The sequence below is a fragment of the Grampus griseus genome (assembly GCF_964374135.1).
Source record: "Grampus griseus genome assembly, chromosome: 18".
Lineage (NCBI taxonomy): Eukaryota > Metazoa > Chordata > Mammalia > Artiodactyla > Delphinidae > Grampus > Grampus griseus.
The window spans coordinates 71,613,573-71,628,526 of record NC_139012.1 but is presented as its reverse complement, the minus strand read 5'-3'; the positions used below and the strand labels follow the sequence as shown (position 1 = coordinate 71,628,526).

The 14,954-nt window shown below is 36.6% G+C and overlaps 1 protein-coding gene across 2 annotated transcripts in view; it reads left to right on the top strand.

Moving 5' to 3' along the window:
• FRY (FRY microtubule binding protein) overlaps nucleotides 1-14,954 on the top strand; it is a gene marked incomplete at its 5' end in the record, with an annotated part of 329,102 nt that overhangs the window by 157,477 nt on the left and 156,671 nt on the right. For both annotated transcript variants that reach the window (XM_082675865.1, XM_082675864.1), the window contains 4 exons: nucleotides 4,556-4,695; nucleotides 9,723-9,813; nucleotides 10,039-10,118; nucleotides 10,236-10,316. In XM_082675865.1, coding sequence (XP_082531991.1) covers nucleotides 4,556-4,695; nucleotides 9,723-9,813; nucleotides 10,039-10,118; nucleotides 10,236-10,316 — 392 coding nt within the window. The remainder of the gene's footprint in view (nucleotides 1-4,555; nucleotides 4,696-9,722; nucleotides 9,814-10,038; nucleotides 10,119-10,235; nucleotides 10,317-14,954) is intronic.

Below are 14,954 nucleotides of genomic sequence, written 5' to 3'. Positions count from 1 at the left end.
AAGTGAAAAATATAAGCAATTAAGAGAGTAAAAACAAATTAGGTAGCATTGGATTCACATTAGTGTTATTCAGTGTTTCTTATTCTCCAGTGGAACAGTGAGTTCCATAAAATGGACCAAGAAGGTAAAATCAAATAATGAAGATCTTTTCCTAATTTGCAAGAAAATCATATTTAACATATACATTTTTATAATTTTAAGTTTTTATAATAAATTATTCTTAAGCCTGCAGTGTCTATCATCACTCATCGAATACTGTAAGCTAGCAATAGTATGAAATGTGATCGAGTAAAAAAAAAAATTGCCTCTGAATTGCTATAATAGATCAGGTACACAGAGAGTACCCTGGCGCCCAGGTGCTTGGCCACCTGAACTAGTTTGAGAAATTAAGCCATCAGTGAAGTTACTGTAAAATTATTCGTTAAATACACCACTCATGACAAGTCAGCCTTATTACTGTAAAATATGGAATGACTCCACTGAGTAATTATTCAAATATTTATGTGTGAAGTTTCCTTCTTTGCATTCAGCCAGTATAATAAAATGCTTATGAAAAATTAATGTCTTAGATACAGCATAATGGACAGTTTCTTTTAGCCTATTTATATATAAAACGCCAAAATAAATGTTGAGAAAACATTTGCAAAGTACATTTAGTATTCCCCTCTATCACCCCTCCAAAAGAAAACACCAGTATGAAATAGTTCTGTGATTCTGTGAGCTTCATCTCCTCAAGCTGCACAGTACCTAGCTCATCTGTGATGGAAGAATATGATCATTTAAATGCAACAAGAACATCTTTGTAAATGGGCCTCCCCTTGCACAGCAGCACAGAGCTAGAATTCATCTCACCATTGGCTCTGCTTCCCATAAATGAAGGAACTGAGTAACCAAGAAGCCAGCTAGACCTTCCTCCCTTCCTGAGCTTTGAGGGCCAGGTCTTTGCAAATTCCACCCTTCCTTCCTGAAAGTCTGAACTCAAAAGGGCAGTTAACAGAGAGATGGAAAAAACATGCACATCCACCCCCTGCTGACCTTTCATCTCTTCTAAGATGGTCTCAGTGTATTTGCCATGGAAAGCATGCCCAATAGATATAATACCAAGAATGGCTTCGGGATGACTTTTTAATGGGTAGAAAAAAATTATTACAGCTGAGATTTGAAGAACACTCTTGACGTTCTCTATGGAGAATGTGGGTTACACCTAAGTGAAGTAGCTGAATGCTGTTAGAGAATGCTCTACCCAGAGAGGTTTATAGGAGTCAAACACAGGTTTATATCACCTTTATGGGTCTGAAGTAAATAAAGGAACTTGTAAATGTCACACAGAAATTTTTTTTAATTTTTATTTTATATTGGAGTATAGTTGATTAACAATGTTGTATTAGTTTCAGGTGTACAGCAAAGTAATTCAGTTATACATATGCATGTATCTATCCGAATGTTTTTCAAATTCTTTTCCCATTTAGGTTATTATAGAATATTGGGAACTCTACTCAATATTCTGTAATGTTTTTTAAATAAACATTTTATTTTAGAATAGTTTTGGATTTACAGAAAAGTTGCAAAGATAGTACAGACAGTTGTCATATACCCTGTACCCAGTTTTTCTTATTAACATCTTACATTACCAGGGTACATTTGTCATAACTAAGAAACCCATATCAGTACGTTATTATGAACTAAATTCTATACTTCCTTTGTGTTTCATGTGTTTTTCCCTGATATGTGTCTTCTGTTCCAGGATACCGATACCATCGAGGATGCCACAGTACATTTAGTCATCATGTCTCCTTAAGTCTCATCCAGACTTGCACAAGTATTTCTAAATTACTGAAATATAATTGTAGTGGCTTTGGGATTTTACTATCTATTCAGTAATTAAGACAGAATTAACCCTTGGTCAGGGACTCTGAATTCTGATCCCGTTTCCCATGTGGGAGGAACCCTCTTTGTTTCCCAATTCAAAATATTTTAGATGATGACAACTTGAAGAAATATCCTTTCTGGATAACTTTAGAGAGGTAGGAAATTACCTGGGGTAACTTTAGAGAGAACTAGGAAATTACCCCCTTGGCACACCATAGTCGTCTTTCTTCCAAAAATTTGCTGCTGTTATATCCAAAGGAAGAGCAGGAAAATTTGTTGTGCCTATGGATGTTACAGCCTGGAAGGGAGGGCTCTTTTTTTTTAAAAAAAATAATTAGATATTTTTAAATTACAGAACCCTATAACGGTGACTAGGTTCACCAGGCAGGCTAAATGCAATAGCCTGTTTATTTTTTTTAACTTAACCCATAACTAAAGATAATGCACAATTTTGTATTATGTACCTATAACCATAATTATAAGAGAGCATGAAATAAGCTATCAAGAAATAGAATCTGAGAAAGAAAGCAATCATTGCTTTATTCAATCTTAGGGCTTGTTTTAAAGGTGACAGTGGAAAGTCCTGTTGACATGAAGCACTTGCGCTTTCATTGCTCTAGTTTCCTGCTTTTGTAAAAGGAAGTTAAGCCTAGCCTGCTTAACTACAGAAATATTTCAAGTTAACTAACGTTTTCCGTTTCTTCTGCCACCTCCCCAGCTCAGGCTCTGAGCCCTGCGCTCCTGGAACCGTTGCAGTAATAACCTCATTAGATTCAAGCATGTGTTGTGTATTCTCTTAACTGCCTCTGTTTGCAAACCACTTCGGTCCAGCCTACACGTCACTGCTAGATTAAACCTCCCCAAACACCATTTTCATGGGCTGAGTATCCTACTCAGAAATCTTTAGGGGCTTCTCATTTTCTAGAGAAGAAAACTGAAATTATTTAGACCGGCATTAAAAGTACCTTTAATGATTTAGTTCCAACTTAAAATTTTCAACATTATTTCCCTCCACTCTGGTGAACCAAAGTCCCTACATCAGTCAGATATTTCTTCTTTCAGTTCCTTCAAAACCTTCATTAATCACATAATCATTATCAACAAACAGTTATTTTGCAACTTCATGACGGTAGGATTTCCTGCTTAGGCTCCTTGCTTAGTTTCTTTCTTGACTCTCATTTCAGATTTCTACCCTTTCTTTTAAAAAGGCCCAGGTAAAATCCTACCTTCATTTTTTTTAAACTCCCACTTACCCTGTCCCTGGTGATCTCTCTCCTGAGATCTCTCCTGATTGCAATATGTGCCTTCAATATGTTGGTATATTTTCTTCTGGTCTTATTTTCTATATATGCATACTTATATGGGTCTCTATCAAATTGGGATCATACCAATTAAATGATTTTCACTCTTTTTTCACTTAACATATCATGAACATTTTCATAGCATTAAATATCTTTGAAATGAGATTTTTAACGGTTTCATAGATAATCTACATCAAATTCCACATTGGTTTCAGGCATTTACCTAGAGCAGGACATTTGTTTCCATTTTTTTGCTATAATAAGTAATGCTGTCCTGAACATTCTTACTCATCTCTAATTATGTACTTGAGATAAATTCCTGTCTCATCAGTGCTGGGTGTTATGATTTGCCTGTACTGTTTGTTAATTAAGTAATTAAAACCTATCTCATTGTACTTTGACACATTCTGGTTATAAGACCTTTATCAGAGAGGTGTTCTGCAAATATTTTCTCCCAGTCTGTGGCTGGTCCTTTCGTCACTTAACAGCATCCTTCTAAAAGCTTAAACTTTTAATTTTGATGATTTTCAGTATGTCGAATTCTCATGGAATTTGCTTTTGATTTGATCCCTAAGAAATCCTCACCTACCCCAAAGTCACAAGGATTTTCCCCTATGTTTTCTTCAGAAGTTTTATAGTTTTAGGTGTTATACTTAGGTCTATGACCCATTCTGAGTTCATTTTTGCATGTATTATAATATGAGATATGGACTGAAGTTCAGTTGAGGAGTGATACTTAATAAAAGATCAGGAATCTTTCCAAAATAAGGAAAGTAGAATAACTCATCTATCAAAGGTATGTTTGTTGTTTAAAGAGGGGAGATGTTTGCCTTTGATGTAATACAGAGTAAATTACTGCTACTGATTCATTAAGTCTAATTTGGGGCACAACTCAGATTAGTTTATGAATGATTATTGGCAGAAAACCATACATTGCATTACCACTTAGGTTATTTGTTTGGGGGATAGAATTGCTTATTTCACCTAAGCCATTAAGGTAATCATATTAATGAATGTATTTATTTATATAACAAGCATTTTTGAGGACCTAAGTAGTACCAGTCACTGTACTTCTTAGATGCTGTGGGAAAATAATTTCTTTGCAGTCCATGAATAACCTGTATGCAATTAACATCTGATTTCTGGAATGAAAGGGAGTCAAAGTAATTATCTTTCTTAAACCACAAAGTTATTATATTAGGAACATCTGTCAACAGTAAGAAACGGGTTCTTGGGAATGTACTACTAAAGATTATTAAGGATAGGACTGTGATAAATAAGAAAATTTTGTAGTGACTATGGTTTGGAGTTATTTGTGAAATAAAAAGTTTCTCAGTAATTGGCAGTGCCACCAAAGCTTTTTAATTGCCTGCTTTTCTCTGTAGGTCATCAGTTCAATGAGCTCCCTTTCTGAGTACTGCCTGCCTTCCATTCTACGTACATTATTTGACTGGTATAAAAGGCAAAATGGCATTGAGGATGAATCACATGAATACAGACCAAGAACCAGCAATAAATCCAAAAGGTACACTTCTCTTATGTAAGGATTATGAGGATTATAGTTTTTTCTGTCTTTCTTTCTCTTTTTTTTTTTTTTTTTTTTTTTTTGTGGTACAGGGGCCTCTCACTGTTGTGGCCTCTCCTGTTGCGGAGCACAGGCTCTGGATGCGCAGGCTCAGCAGCCATGGTTCATGGGCCTAGCCGCTCCGCGGCATGTGGGATCTTCCCGGACCGGGGCACGAACCCGTGTCCCCTGCATCGGCAGGCGGACTCTCAACCACTGCGCCACCAGGGAAGCCCTCTTTCTTTCTTTCTTTCCTTTCTTTCTCTTTTCTTTCCTTTCTTTCTTTCACTTTCTTTTTCTTTCCTTCTTTCTCTTTCTTTCTTTTCTTTCTTTCTTCCTCTTTCTTTCTTTCCTTCCTTTCTCTTTCTTTCTTTCCTTTCTCTTTCTTTCTTTCTTTTCTTTTCTTTCTTGAAACAAATCAAAGTGGGAGTTGGGTGGCCTCTAGATCTTCCTGCCTCTTTACACATGAACACCACCTTGTCTAGCAGGTGGCACATTTGGAGTATTTGTCACTGCCAGCTGTCAGAGGTTGAAAATTCTTACACGGCCTTATTTTGACAGTGGTGGGGGCAGGGTGTCAAGGACCCTAGGTAACCCTCTTGCCTGCTTCTCTCCTGGGCCCTCTCTCCTGCAGTCTGCGCCTGAAGGCAGAAAGCCTGCAGCAGGCCCTGCACGACATTGCCTGGATATTTGGGTCTGCAATTGTAACCTTGAGTGCCCAGGGTACTGTAGTGCAAAGGACGCTGGGTTGGACCTTAGAGGTAGTCATGGAGTTGCCACTAATTAACCATGTGACTTTGGCCAGCTCCCCAGCAGCTTCCCAGCTCCCAGCCTTTTCGTGAGCAAAGGGGGAAGTCAGATCACCCCATCTCTAACTTCCCTTCTAACTGAGAATTTTGTTGATTGGATTTGAAAAGTGGAACTCGCTGCTACATGAGTTCTTCAGCCATAAAACTTAAGACTCTCGTTCTGTCCAATGAATGTATGTCCCCCAGAATTTTAGGTAAATATGTATAATTTCATATGTTTGAAATCAGCCTATTATAGCAAGGTAGCAAATATAAGAAAGTTTAATACATTTACCTTTCTTTAAAAAAATGAGATTTTTCAAAGCACTTAGATTTCTCCACATGGGTTATACATTTTTTAATGCTTTTAAAGACAATATAAGTGAAATTAATCACTCAGAAAATCAGATATTAAATACTACTTGTGAGTGATTTATCCCTCTCATTTTTTTTGACACTCCTAGTACTTAAAAATATGTAAACTTCTCTTGAAATTGAAGACCTGTTATTTTACCAAATTACATTTCATCTGAACTTGTAATTTCATTTTGTAATATGCTTGAGTTTATTCAAGATTCATTTACTTATCATTTTGTTTGGGGGAGAGATTAATAACTTTTGCATATTGAATAATTATTTTAGTTGAAGAAGAACTTTTTTAAATGGAGATATAATTCACATACCATAAACTGCGTCCTTTTAAAGTGTGTAACTCAGTGTTTTTAGTATATTCACAAGGTTGTGCAGCCATGATCACTGCCTAATTCAAGAATATTTTTATCGCCCCAAAAAGAAACCCCATACCAATTAGCAATCTCTCATAAATATTTTTAATGCATCAAATTTAAAGGTAAAATTTCAATCCTGTGTCTGAAAATGGTTCAGCCTGTATGATTAATAAATTAATGCGTCATTTTAGTATTTCCTCCTATTTCATGTTAACTTATGAATAGATACTAAAACTTTCTAGGGGTGGAGAGTGGGGCAGTTTTAGTGAGTTGAATTAAGTGAGTTTTAGTTTTGTCCTGTTTGGTCAGAATTTAGTTACTAAAACTAGATTGTTCATGAATTGATTTCTTTATGGATTGAAAAGAATAGCTTTTTAGGTTGTATTACTGATTATTTCCAGGAGATCAGAGTAATTGCCGAGATCAGAGAATCGGGACAGTGAAATTCAACTCAATTACATTTTAGTTAGCACTTGAAAGTTTAAAATAAGAGAGAGAGATTGTGTGTTTGGGACAAAGCCAAAAGAATGAGGGTCTCTAGAACATGATGTAGCTAATAATGGGGGTCTCTCTTAATAGAAACAAGAAAAGAGGAACTTAAGGAAGAAGCATAAGCAACTGAAAACAGTCAAATGTGATGGATGTGTATTTGGGTTATGATTTCTTTTTTTTTTTAACATCTTTATTGGGGTATAATTGCTTTACAGTGGTGTGTTAGTTTCTGCTGTATAACAAAGTGAATCAGCTATACATATACATATGTTCCCACATCTCTTCCCTCTTGCATCTCCCTCCCTCCCACCCTCCCTATCCCACCCCTCTAGGTGGTCACAAAGCACCGAGCTGATCTCCTTGTGCTATGCGGCTGCTTCCCACTAGCTATCTATTTTACATTTGGTAGTGTATATATGTCCATGCCTCTCTCTCACTTTGTCACAGCTTATCCTTCCCCCTCCCCATATCCTCAAGTCCATTCTCTAGTAGGTCTGTGTCTTTATTCCTATCTTACCCCTAGGTTCTTCATGACATTTTTTTTTCTTAGATTCCATATATATGTGTTAGCATATGATATTTGTCTTTCTGACTTACTTCACTCTGTATGACAGACTCATCCACCTTACTACAAATAACTCAATTTTGTTTCTTTTTTTTTTTTTTTTTTTTTTTTGCGATACACGGGCCTCTCACTGCTGTGGCCTCTCCCGTTGCAGAGCGCAGGCTCAGCAGCCATGGCTCACGGGCCCAGCCGCTCCATGGCATGTGGGTTCTTCCCGGACCGGGGCACGAACCTGTGTCCCCTGCATTGGCAGGCGGACTCTCAACCACTGTGCCACCAGGGAAGCCCCTCAATTTCATTTCTTTTTGTGGCTGAGTAATATTCCATTGTATATATGTGCCACATCTTCTTTATCCATTCATCTGATGATGGACACTTAGGCTGCTTCCATGTCCTGGCTATTGTAAATGGAGCTGCAATGAACATTTTGGTACGTGACGCTTTTTGAATTATGGTTTTCTCAGGGTATATGCCCAGTAGTGGGATTGCTGGGTTGTATGGTAGTTCTATTTGTTGGGTTATGATTTCTAAGATTAGTATAGTATCACCATGTTGACTGCCAGATAAATTTGTCAGATGCCTCTGGCTCCTCCTGGCAGTTAGACCTCAAACCAGCAATAAAGTTGAATTCATTATTGGAAAGATGTATGTCTTCCTTTTATTTGAAAGCATAAATTGGCTTATTAAATAAAACAGAATCAGGAGTTTAAACTTTTGTTTCTACCAAGATTTTTTTGCTCCTTTTTCAAGTTCCTCTGGCCCCTTTTGGAGACCCCTTACTATAGCCCTCTTCTCTCTACTGCTGCTGGCCGTCTCTGAGAGTTTTCTCTCCCTGTGGTCTTCAGACTTCCTGTTTCTCTTCTCCATGATGTAATTTCTGGGTCAGACTTGTGGACACCCTCTTTTTAATGCAGCTCCATATGTTTTCCTCTCCTCCCTTCCTCTGGCAGCAGCACTTTCTAGTTCTAGTGGGTCTTGAAGGGCTCCAGATGGATGGTTTGGTCCATTGCTCTTTCTCCTGGCAGGGACTGTTTGTAAATGATCCTGAATGAATTGAGTTCCTGCCCGGTCCATACATTTCCCCTTGAAAGTTAAAGCTGCAGCTTCCCTCCTTGAACTGCTCTGTCACCTACCAGGCTTAACTGGACGTGCTCAAGGCTGCAGAGCTCCTCCAGAGTTCTTTTTTCTATCTTTTATATGCTTTCCTCTCATTCCCTCTTGACTGAATAGAAAAACATTCCATGTTTAAAATAGTCTTGATTTAGTTTGAAAGTATCTGCCTGACAAATCCAAATTCTGTCCTCCTTTCTCATTGCTTTTATTTAATATGCAGGTACTGAGCAGTTGTATGTTTGGGAGACTCTACTAAATACACGTTTTCTCTTAATACTCAAGCAAACCTTACTATAATTACTATTATTATTTCCATTTTGTAGATGAAAAAATTACTGGTAAGTAGAAGAGGCGTAATTTTCACCCGGGACTGTTCTACACCAAAACCAACACTCTTTTTTTTTTTAATTTATTTTTTTATACAGCAGGTTCTTATTAGTCATCAGTTTTATACACATCAGTGTATACATGTCAATCCCAATCGCCCAATCTATCACACCACCACCCCAAAACCAACACTCTTAACCAGTATTCTGTGCTAAGGGACTTTGCAGTCACTTCAGTTGCTGAATTCCAAATTAGTCCTCAGTACATTAGAGAAGCAGGAAATGAAGGGAAGGGGGTAAGAACTCACATTTCTGTCCTCCTGACGGTGCTAATTCTGCTCCCTAACTTTGGAATAAGTTCAAATGACTCCACTTTGCCCCTCCTACCTCTTCTTCCATCTGCTTTTTAATCTTTCTCTCTTCCACCCCGCCCCCCGCCCCGACACCTTCTTTCTTCCTCTCATAAATCTCAAGTGGCAAAAGGTCAAGAAGAAAGGGGCAGGGGAAAAGAAACGAAATGTAATGCTGATCCTTTCTCCTCCCACTGCAGTCCTGATTCCATAGGTAATCATATTATTTCTTTCCGTTGTTTAACTCTTTTCACAAGATCCTCTCAGGGTCTACCTCTAGCACCGGAGCCCTGTATCATGTTTGTTTCCATGTTACAGATGAGAGGTTTCCTGTGTTGAAAGGTACCTTAGAAAAGTCCACAAGATGAAATTATATACTCACAAATAGCTACCCAAGTTGACATGGTTAGATATTTAAAACATAAGTCAAATATTCAAATCCAGTGTCTGTCCACTGCACCAGACTGATCATAGGAATAACTTCAGTGTGTATTTACCGCTGCAGTTTCTTCGTAACAAAATTGGTTTGCAGTCCACTGGGGATGAGTCCTAGATTTTTGGGTGAACTACATCACTCTGAGGATATTTTCAGTGCCCATTTAATGTGAATATTTTAAATTTTACAGTGATGAACAGCAGCGAGATTATTTAATGGAAAGACGGGACCTCGCCATTGATTTTATTTTTTCTTTAGTATTAATAGAAGTTTTGAAACAGGTAGGTCATTAATTTAATGTTACTTTAGATAAGATTTATTTATCTAAAATCTACTTATGTTTTTAAGGTCAAGTTTATTGAATTGTTCATGAATTTCAAATACTATGTCATGAATTATATTTATTGATTGTTAAAGGCCATATGTAGTTCATTGTGAGTACTCTTACTGATTTGATCTTTAATATTCCCTTCCAAGTTGAGCCATCTTTTTTTTTTTTTTTCCAGATTCCACTTCATCCTGTAATAGACAGTTTAATACATGATGTTATTAACTTGGCTTTCAAGCACTTTAAGTACAAAGAAGGGTAAAGTAATTTGTCATCTTCGAATTTGAAGAAGTTGGGTACTTAAAACTAAATCAAGTTTGCTCTTTTCAGATGACCTGGGGGGATTCCTAACTTGTCTAATTGTATGTTATTTAGGTACCTTGGTCCTAACACTGCCAATATGCACATTGTGGCAGACCTGTATGCAGAAGTCATTGGAGTGTTGGCACAAGCTAAGTAAGTGAACCTCAGAATCGTTCACCATAAGAACATGAGTGCCTCTTCTGCGCCAACCTAGCCCTACTCTCAGGAGGGGGGAGGGTGTGAGCTTACCAGAAACTAGGGTTTATTTATGCTGTGTGTGCCCTGTCTCTGAACCTCACAAGAAGCTCCCCAGGACAAGTACCAAGTCTTTCTCCAATTTGTTTTCTCCTTTAGCTTTTTCACTTGGCAGTTGGGCCAGATCCTACCAAGAGTCCATGAGTTTCAGACTATTGCATCCGAGAAAGAAATGAACTAACCAAAGTACTTTTCTTCCTGCTTAATTTTCCAAAGAAGTTTATCAGTTTTAAAAGTTTTGTTTTCTATATTCCATGAGTGGGTGGTTACGATATAGCATCCATGAGTGGGAAAATTCCATTCTAGAATGTGCCTTTACTATAGACCTTACTTAATTCAGCTGAGCTAAAAATGTCCCAGACTCTGTCATGGAAACAAGTCAGAAAATTCTCATTGCTAAATATATCTGGCCCATAACACTACTTAGCAGGCTAGAACAAAGTGGTATTAGACTCTTAGCAATAATATACTTCTTCCAAAAGTGATGTCACACCCTATTCACCCATCTTCATCTTATTCAACCCTGAGGCACATCGGGCAAGATCCTGAATTTCTAGGTTAGGCAGAGTGAGCCAGAGACATACTGTGGATCCAAGCCAAGAGCCCAGCTGGGAGCAACAGTGATGCCCTGATCTTTGTGAAATTGCAACCCTCGGAAAGATTTGTATCTTCAAGAGATGGAATTTCCTAACTTAGCAGTGTGGAAACGCTCAATTTATCACAAAACAAAATTTTTTAAAAGTACTTACTCAGCACATTTAGCTAGCCAAAACATAGTCAAGAACTCAGGAAACAGACCCCAAAAACTCCTTGAGGTGACTTATTTATTTAACCCTGGTTGTCTATTCATCTTGACTACCTGTTTTCTTCTAACACATAAAACATCAGTACTAGATGGAAGAGACTTAGATACACTGACGCCCTGAGAAATATCAGGCTCGAAAACTGACAGCAACAGAGACGAAAGAGAAACTGGCCAAAGCATACATAAGAACCAAACATTAGAGTTACCTGGACCATTTTGCATGAGAATATATATTGTACGTTTATTATAGCCCATCGTAATAATTGTAGTTCATGAAACACTTAAAAAACTTAAAAAAGTGTAATGCGTTTTGGAGAGATTTCCATTGCAATTAAATAATAAAAGTATTGGCTTTTTGAAGGAATAAGCTGCAGTTATCTGGCAAATTAACTCATGTGTCTCTACCTCATTCCTAGAAAAGATCAGAAAAATGAGTTGTTAATATGTATTTTGGCTGCTTTGTCAAACCCTGGAAATCTCATCATATTCCTTTGTAATTACCCCAGCCTAACTCTCTTATACAATCATTTGGAAAGTTTAATATGCCAGAAATGACTTCTTGTGTTTTTCTTAGTTTTGTGAACTGTACATAACAGTATCGGTTACTATAGAATGACTTGCCTTAGCTACACTGATTTTCAGTTGGTTGAGAATGAATTGAGAGACAACGTCATAATTAAAGCACCATTCTAAGGTTGCAGGAATTTCCTTATTAGGTCTGATTGATGATCCACTGAGCCAGTGTTTTCTTGCCAACAAGGACTTTTTAAAATTTTCATGTCAGTATTAGTCTCAATTCTGCAATAGGAGGCTATAACAAATGCCTCAGTTTGGATAATGCTCTAGTACCTTTTAGTCACAAGAAAACGCTTTCACCAGTGGCTTCTTGCAGTAATTGCAGTAATATATAGTAATCCCATTGATAAATTCTTAACCAGTCGGTATAGAGTTAACCTTTATTGATAGACAGTACAGTCTTAAACTGGTGTCACGCTACAGATTATCACATTACATTCTTCTCATAAGTACACCAGGACCATTACTTTATTGTCGCCTTAGAAAATTACTGCTTCCTTTGTTCTCAGTGGGGGAAAAAAAGGATGTATGCCTATTTGGTATAGGATGGTTATCTTTTTTAAAAAATAAACTTGAGTAATGTAACAATTCTAATTTTAGATTTTATATCTAGATCACAGGGGTAATGCACTAAAATATCTTCTTCATTCTGACTTTAGATATTAATATTTAGTTTGGTCTTTAAGTTTTAGCAGAATCACTATTTTTAATCTTACTAGTGATAATGCGCTCAATTCCTGTCATTAAGGGAACATTTTTTTTTTTTTTGCTATTAAGTGATATTCACCCAGGGTCTTGACTTTTTCAAAGTCAATTAAGTTAAAATCAGATTTTTTAAGGTAAGTTTTTTGGATTAAAATCTGACATATTCATTTAAATAGTAATGATTGCTTGTAAGATTCATTCCAAAACTGCTCTCTCTTTATGTGATATAATTTTAATATATATATTCTTATACTCTCACTTAAATAATATCTACTATACATTTTAAAGCAGAAGACTGAGTAATCATTTAGTTACTGTATTTACTAAAGAATACTAAACACTCTACATGGTCATTGAAAAGAAATTTATTTTTCCCTAAAATTATTTTAAGGGAAAATAGATTTTAAGTGCAAATAGATTTTTGGATTATTTTTATTTTAAAATAACATGTTTATGTCATGTGGGACTTTTTAAAGTAAAAGATAGCTATATTTATTTTTAAATGAGAAATAAATAGACTTTTAGCCACTAACTCGTGAGAGTACTGAAATAGTGAGGTGTACAAATAACCTGCCTTTTCCTCCCTCTCCTTGTTTTAGTCACGGATTAGAAAAGAAAAACACACTTTCTAAGTATCATGTGATCTTTAAAACAATATAACTCTAACCTGTAAAGTTACTTTTTTCTTGTAAAGTCTCACATTTCAAAATTAAAGCCATAGTTTTTTTGGTTTTTTTTTACCTGTTTGGAAATAATTTGAAATAAAATATAATTTTTAAAAATCTAGTTTTTATAGATTTTATAAATTTTTATAATCTTGATCGAAAGTGTCACTTCCTTCTCTTTGCTATGCCATTTCTGCTTCCTGTCCTTCATCCGTCTCTACCTAAAACCTCTGTTCACCCTTTTACCCTAACATAAATCCCCTCTGAAATCTCTGATTGTCCAGCTGGAAAGAACCCCTTCATTGTCCAGTGCCCCCCGGAGCCTCTTCAGGTGTATTATTCACATAAAGGACAGTGTGAAATATGAGAAAGTGATTTGGCCTGGGGCATTTAACCTCCCTGAAGGACCAGAGAGATCCAGGCAAATTCCCAGGCCCATGGTAACATACCTCATAAATAATAATACTGGTTATTATTCTTATTAAAATTATTACTATTATTCACATGGCTCATGGTCAATGCTACATTGTCTTACCTTTCCAGTTAAACTGTATACTGTTCTAAATAGACAGGGACTACATTTCACAGCTCATGACTGTCTAAGGCAGCTACAAAATAGTGGACATTCCTGGAATTCACAACAGAAGATCACAAAGTCTCACCTTCTTCAGTTTGACCTTCCAATCTGTTTCTTCATTCATAAAATGGAAATGCATTCACTACCTATTTTCTGCTCCATTGCCTTCTTAAAATCTTTTTCTTTTGTATGCAGCAAACATAAAGAAAAATCCATAAGTTGTTTAGAAAATACAAACAACTTTAACAAATTGTTACCAAATGAACACCATGTAACCTCCTGCATTCCAGCCGAGAACGAGAAAATTGCCGCTCTCACGAAGCCCGCAACAGCCAACTTGCCAATCATACACCTCTTGCACTGCCTTTTGGTGACACCATATCTGTATGTGTACCACCTCCTTTATATGTCCTAAAATTTCTGCTTTGAGGTGTCAAAAGTTGCGATTCCAAACTTCTGGGATTTTATTAATTGGCCTTTAACTTTTATAGTCATAATTACCCTCTGTGATCATGCCTTGCTTCTAATTGATCCTTTGCAGAAACTCAGGCTGATAGTTTCAGGAAACAAAATACAATGAGTCTTAGAATGCTTTCCTTGTTTTTCCTTTTTTTAACCAATAGTCAAACCAGCCATCTCAGAAATAGTTTGGATGACTTGTTTGTATATGTTCCTTTACCCTTAGGCACTTTGACAACCTGCTACTTTCCATCCTCTTAGGATCTATTCTCTTTTTAAACTTTTTATGATAATGTTGTTGTTGGAATTAATGTTATTAATTATTAATATTTTACTTTCAAACAATATAAATACCTTAAGTTCCTTGGGGACTGTGTCTTTTTATTTGTAGAATCCCATACATGATTAGAGAGCTTTTAGAGATGATTTGAATTTTCCCATTACTAGATTTTCCTTCAACCTGAAAATATGTTTTTCAATAATCATTAACCTAAAACTATAAAAGAAGCAACAACAGAAAACTGTGGAAATGGATGTAGGAATATTACTTGGCGTTATTTGCTGTCATGGTCAGAAATACCTGGCCTCCTATGTTATTGCTCATCTCACAGTTGGATACTTCAGGCCCTTGGGGTCTGTAAGTACCTGGGAAATTGCTAAGCCTGAGGAAATGGAGCTTTTCATCATGCTCAGTTTAAGGGCTGAACCATTTTGAGAGGCTCTAAATAACCTTGGATCTTCTCCCTAGC